Consider the following 6900-nt stretch of genomic DNA (forward strand, 5'->3'; position numbering starts at 1 on the left):
TGAAGTGATGTCCACTCTCCTACCTGGCCATCCCAAGCCTCAGTTTCAAGGTCTTTGAACTTATCTTGTAAACTGCTCCTCTGAGCATCTGGTTTACAATCGGGTTCTGATTGAGCATGCGGGTGGGGTTGGAGACTGTGATTTCTAACCAGCTCCAGATGATGGTAATGGTCGTGGTCCCTGGACCACATTTTCTATACGGAGGATTAGGACTGAAGATCAGGACAGGTGTGTTTCCATTTCAAGGGTCACACAGTCACCCAGCTCCCCTCATCACCTTGAGCACATTCCTGAGGCTCAGATTAAAGGCTGGTTCATTACACCGGTGCCCATGGACAGCCCTGGCTCATCTCAGCAAGCTGGAGATCCCTGCTTCTTCGTTGTTGAGAAATCAAAGAAGTTGTCATTGGGGTGGAAATTCCAATTTATTGTGAGCCTCCCACAAGGACAACCTATGTAGTCACTCTGTTATCATGCTCAGGGTTTGTCAAGAGAAATTGTCCAGAAAAATTGAGCACAAAACCATTAAACTTGCAACCTTTGAGTTCACAGTAGGAAAATCTGTTACTTAGTGTATGGTGGTGGACAGGTGGGCCACTCTAGCCACCAGAGACCCCACTGTGTGTGAGTCAGCCCTGGGGAGGAATACAGGGGGTCCCCTGAGCACTGCCAGTAGGATGCAGAGCAGACCCCTTCTGCCGCGCCCCCACCCACGGTGTTGTCAGCACAGCAGCTTCATGAATCACTCTTGGTTACCAACTTATTACCCAGTGCACAGCCCTGCTCCCAGCCTTCTGAAGGGCCTGTGCTCAGACAAAGACAGGGAGCAGAAAGAGTTGAGGGAATCCCAGATGGGACAAGACAGAAGCCCAGCTCTCCCTGGCTGCAAATGGAAAAGGACTCTGCTGCCTAAAGCACCCACCCTTCAGGGGATTTGTGGAGCACTGGATGTGGGCCAGCAGTGACAATGAGGGAGAGGATAGTCCTTCTACTGAACATGTCACGTCCCCTGTCCTGCTGCTTCTTAGACCCTGAAGCTGGGCTGTCCCCTCCTAGGATTTATCCAACATCTAGACATTGGTAGAGCCCCCTGAGGTCCTCAAGGTTGCAGAGAGCTCTGTTAATGGACTGCCACCACGGTCGAGACTCAGAGAGTTTGCTGACAAGGGGCTCTGTGTCCACAGGAGAGACAGACACACAGCACCCACATTAACCTGGTGAGGGTTGGTCCCCGCTCTCTTCCCAGCCTGGCCTGGACATGGAACCATCACTACTTCCAGTCTGGTAGACAGGAGCGAGTCTATAAACATTTCTGAAATGAAAGATCTAGTAATATAAGGCACAGAAAGGGCAGAATTAGATACTTGAGCAAGGTGTGGAAATGGCACATCTCAGGAGCATCCTGGTGGGGAGGGAGAGCGTTTCCCTCAGAAGGAGGGACACGGGGCTGCAAGGCCACTCTTACACAGTGGGCATTCAGCTCTGCCACCTCCTTGCACACCCTTCCCCCCAGCCCACGCCATAGCAACAGCTCAGAGTCTATTACAGAGTGACTGCACCACGCAAATTTACGAATTAGTGAATCAGAGGAAATGTCTCCTTTTCAGGCCAGTCCAAGGTCATCTGAAAAGAGAACTGGACCGCTGGTGGCCTCATGGTCAGTGGGTAGCGAGGGACCAAAGGGTCCCTGTGCTGCATGGAAGGTGTGACCTTGTGACCTTGACCTGCTCCCCCTCTCTACCTCGAGCCCCCTCTCTGCCCTGTGTCATCCGGCTCAGGATGGCGCCCCACAGAGATGGAAACGTCTCAGCGGTGCCTTTGCAGGAGTTTGTGCTGGAGGGATTTGAGGGTTGCCTGGGGACCCAGGCCCTACTCTTTGCTGTGTTCCTGGCCCTGTACCTGGGGACCGTCCTGGGGAACCTCACCATGGTCGTGGTCATCACCCAGGATGCGCGTCTGCACTCCCCAATGTACTTCTTCCTCAAGAACCTCTCCTTCCTGGACCTGTGCTACTCATCGGTCATCGCCCCTAACGCCCTGGCCAACTTCTTCTCCTCGTCCAAGGTCATCACTTTTGAGGGCTGTGCCACCCAGCTCTTCTTCTTCTCCCTGCTGGGCACCACTGAGGCTTTCCTCCTGGCTGTGATGGCCTATGACCGCTTCATGGCCATCTGCAGCCCCCTGCGCTACCCCATCACCATGTGCCCCTCGGCTTGCTTCTGCCTGGTGTTGGGCAGCTACTGTGGAGGCTGCCTCAACTCCATTGTGCAGACTGCCTCCACATTCAGCCTCCCGTTCTGCAGCTCCAACCACATTGACCACTTCTTCTGCGACGTGACCCCCCTGCTCCGGCTTGCCTGCGCCAGCACAGCCATCAACGAACTTCTCTTGTTTGGCCTCTGTGGACTCATCATCGTGGGGACCACACTCTTGGACCTTGTCTCCTATGGCTATATAACAGTGACCATCCTGAGGATGCAATCAGGAGCTGGGAGACACAAGGTCTTCTCCACCTGTGGCTCCCACATGATGGCGGTGTCCCTCTTTTATGGGACTGGCTTTGTCATGTACGCCCAGCCGGGAGCTGTCGAGTCCATGGAACAGGGCAAGGTGGTCTCTGTCTTCTACACCCTGGTCATCCCGATGCTCAACCCCCTCATCTACAGTCTGCGGAACAAGGATGTGAAGGAGGCCCTGGGGAGGCTGAGGCCGAAACACACAGCCACGTGAAGGATGGCCAGAGAGACAGAGGGTTCTGGGGGGCAGGACAAGAGGGCTCTGAGAAGGCACTGCGTGTGATGTGAGGGACTCATTCCTCATTCATCCATTCATTCTTTCATCAATCCTTTCATTCAACCCTTCTTGGAAATACATTCTGGCCTCGGCATTGCAAGTGTGACAAGCAATGATGAGTGAGGCATCTTCTTTGCCACAATACAACTAATGGTCCAGATGAAGCAGGACCCTAATCTTGAAGTTTGGGTAATACAGTAAGCGGGGCGATGAGCAGAGAGTCTTGGAAGCTGGGAGTGGGTCCCAAGTCCAACATCTACCACTGAAGGTGCGTGGAATAGACAGACTCCGTGGTCTTTCCCTTTCACTGAATCACCTCATCTAGTGTAAATGCTGCTCAGCACTCTCCCCTGGAGCACTTAGAAGGGGAGCTTTGGGATGCTCACCCTTGCCCCTTCCCTCGTGATAGACTTGTATCACCATAGCTGATAAGGTGGAGTGAAGGAAGACTGGGTTCTCCCTCAATTCCATAGTGTCATGGTTCCTCATCCTCTTTCTCTGTCCTCTGGTGCTGACCATCTCTGCAAGGCAGCAGCGGGCACCTGCTCTCCTGCTTCTGATGCTCCTGGTGTACCCGATCTTAGGTACCCGATCTTAGCCACCAGCTAGGAGCCCCAGATAAAACAACATGGATGCCTGATATCCAAAGATCATCTGACCCTTTACCACCCAGCTGACAGGTGAGAATGTCCTGACTCCTTGTGACCATAGCAAGTGGTGCCTTCTCAGCACTGACATCTTCGTATAAGGATGAAGTTCCTGGTGGCTGCAGCAGAGGGCAAGGGGATGGGAAGAGAAGGTGTACTTTCCTGGAGGAGAACACAGCTTCCTCGCCCTCTGTCCCACACTCCCTGAGAACCAGGACCCTCAGGATTGACCTGCCCATTCACAGCTCCATCCTCATCCTCATGGACCCAACCCATAGCCTACACTCAGAGCTTGTTGGCCTCCTTAGTGTGTCTCCCTCACTGGAGTCTTCCACTCCCATGGGCAGTATGAGGAAGTGGTCCTCTGGACATGGGGGTGGTCTGTGTCTCTGTTAGGCGTGGTGGGCACATCCCTGCCTTTCTGCGCACAGCACTCCATCTTCCTGCTCAGCGAACTGCAGGGAGGGGCTAATGGCTCTTCTGTGGATGCTGCTTCCCAAATAAACCATCAGAAAAGTACCCCATGGTTTCAGCACGCTTCTTGTGCATTCAGTGTCATCTTTGAGCTCTCTAGAATTGCTTCTGTCCTTGACGTCAATTTCTGTATTCACCTGATATCAATGTCTTCCTTTCTTTGAGGATTTCCCCAAAGTTTCTGCTCCATGAACGACATGCCTTGTCATCTTTTAGTGCTATGACATTGTTCTCTCTCTTTTTTGCTGTCCTCTTTCTCTCACTTTTGTATTTTTTTCCTTTCATTATATGTGTTATCAGAGGTATAATCTTGGGTCTTCTACTTTCTTCATCCAAATTTTACAGGGAAGAAGTTTTTTGTTTTTTTTGTTTTTTTTTTACTTACACGAGTGTAGATTTATCTTAATTTTGTAGACTGTAAAGGTACAAATAGTAAGCAATCAGCTAGGGGTTCATAGTAGAAGAGCATTCCACTAGACAGAAATAAATTGAAAGAGCTGGTCTGACCTTAGGCGGAATAGAAATGCTCCAATAGTCTAGAGGAAAAGGTAAAAGACATAAAAACTATGGGTGATTTTTACCCCTATGCTACCTGCATTTTGGATTCTAGTGAACTTCACTCTACAATGGCTAGGAGTAGTTTATTCCACTTCATTCACCCCATCCAGTGCTCTGCATGCTGCTCACACAGTAGGCTCTCAGTACAGAGCTGCTGGCTGTTTGTACTTTGAGTTCAGCGTTGACTAGTCACTGAACTCCAAAATACACCTGGCATAGCTCTGGTCAGGTTAACGCGGTTAAGTGGAGCATAAACTCCGTAATATTCAAGGACCCTGTGGTCATTTTGATTCTGATTCTATATTAACTTTTTAAAAACTTAAAAAGATTTTAATTGTGGTAAAAAATAATGTAAATTTTACTACTGTCAGTAATTAGAAGAGGACAGCTCAGTAGTGCTGAGTGTATTCTCATTGCTGTGTGACAGATCTCCAGAACTTCATCTTCCAAACCTAGAGCCCCATACCCCTTAAACAGCGAGTCCATGTTTCTGTTAACTCCAGCCACTGGCAGCCTCCATTCTACTTTCTGTCTCTATGAAGTTGATTACTTTGGGTACCTCGTGTTAGTAGAATCATGCAGTATGAGGTATTCGTGATCGGCCTTTTTCGCTGACCGCAATGTCTTCAGAGTCCATCTACGACGTAGCGTGTGATAGCATTTCCATCCTTTCTAAGGCTGAAGAAGATCTCATCCTGTGTCTATACCACATTTTGTTTATCCAGTCCCCCACCGATGGACACTTGGTTTGCTTCTACCTTCTGGCTATTGTGAAGAACGCTGCTATGAACAGGGGGGTGCAAATATCTCTTAGATACACTGCTTTCAGTTCTTTAGGATATATACTCAGGAGTGTGATTACTCGTTCATATGGTAATTCTTTTTTAATTTTTTGAGGAAACGCCATACTGTCTTCCGTAATGGCTACATCATTTTGCTATCCACCAATAGTGCATAAGGGTTCCAATTTATCCACGTCCTGTCCAACATTGGTTATTTTTGGCTTTGGTGGTAGTGGTTTTTTTTTTTTTTTTGATATTAGCCATTCTAATGGGTGTCAGTGGCATCTCCTTGTGGTTTTGATTTGTATCTCCATAATGATCAGTGATGTTGAACATCTTGCCATATGTTTGTTAGCCATTTCTACATCATCTTTGGAGAAATAAGCATTCAACTCCTTTGCTCATTTTCCAACAGGGCTCTTTGTTTTGTTTTTCGTTTTCTGAATTCTCTCTATATTCTGGATATTAACCCCTCATTACAAATCATTACATATAACATTTGTAACCATTTTCTCCCATCCCATAGGTTGCCTTTTCACACCATTGTTTAAGTCCCTTAAGGCACAGATTTTTAAGGTCGATGTAGTCCCATCTGTCTATTTTTACTTTAGTTTCCTGTGCTTTTGGTGTCATAACCAAGAAATCATTGCCAAATCCACTGTCATGAAGCTTTTCCTCTGTGTTTTCTTCTAGGAGTTTTATAGTTTTCAATCTTACATTAAATCTTTAATCCATTATAAGTTACCTTTGTGTAGGATGCAAAGTAAGGATCCAACTTCATTCCTTGTATGGGGATATCCAGTTTTCTCCACTCCATTTCTTGAAGAGACTGTCTTTTCGCCCATGAGTGGACTTGGCACCTTTCTCAAAAACGTTTTCACCATATCCATTTTTAAGGGTTTATTTCCGGGCTGTCAGTTCTATTCCATTGGGCTGTCTGTCTGTTTTTCAGCCAGTCCCACACTTTTTGGTTAATATAGCTTTGTAAGGTGCTTCCTGATGAAGTCAGAAGTGTGAGACCTCCAACTTTCTTCTTCTGTCTCAAGGTTGTTTTGGCTATCTGGGGTCCCTTGAGATGCCATATGAATTTTAGGATGCACTTTTCTATTTCTTCAAAAATAACTTTGGGATTTTGATAGGAATTGCACTGAACCTATTGATTGTTTTGGGTAGTATTGATGTCTTAGGACTAGGAAGTCTTCCAATCCATGAACACAGGATATACTTCCCTTTATGTAGATTATCTTTAATTTCGTTCAGCAATGTTCTGTAGTTTTCAGTGGACAAGTCTTTCATGTCCCCAGTTAAGTTTAGTCCTAAATATTTTCTTCTTTTTGATACTATTAAAATTAGAATAGCTTTCTTTTTGTATTGCTCTTTGTTAATCTACAGAAATGCAACTGACTTTTGTGTGTTAGTTCCATATCCTGCAACTTTGTTAAATTTGTTTGTTAGTTATAGCAGATGTTTCATGGAATCTTTCAGAATTTCTACATATGAGATCATGTCATCTGCAAACAGAAATAATTTTACTTCGTCTTTTCCAATTTGGCTATCTTTTACCTCTTGTTCTTACTTTATTGCTCTGTCTAGGACTTCCAGTACTACGTTGAATGCAAGAGGCGAGAGTGGGCATCTTTGTCGTG

At 46.9% G+C, this 6900-nt stretch overlaps 1 protein-coding gene across 1 annotated transcript; it reads left to right on the plus strand.

Moving 5' to 3' along the window:
* The first annotated feature begins 1779 nt into the window (after window positions 1-1779).
* Window positions 1780-2730, plus strand: OR9S3 (olfactory receptor family 9 subfamily S member 3). Its single transcript, NM_001391289.1, is given in 1 exon segment — window positions 1780-2730. A coding segment is annotated over 1 exon segment (951 nt).
* Window positions 2731-6900: the final 4170 nt, after the last annotated feature.

The sequence above is a fragment of the Equus caballus genome, chromosome 6, assembly GCF_041296265.1.
Source record: "Equus caballus isolate H_3958 breed thoroughbred chromosome 6, TB-T2T, whole genome shotgun sequence".
NCBI lineage: Eukaryota > Metazoa > Chordata > Mammalia > Perissodactyla > Equidae > Equus > Equus caballus.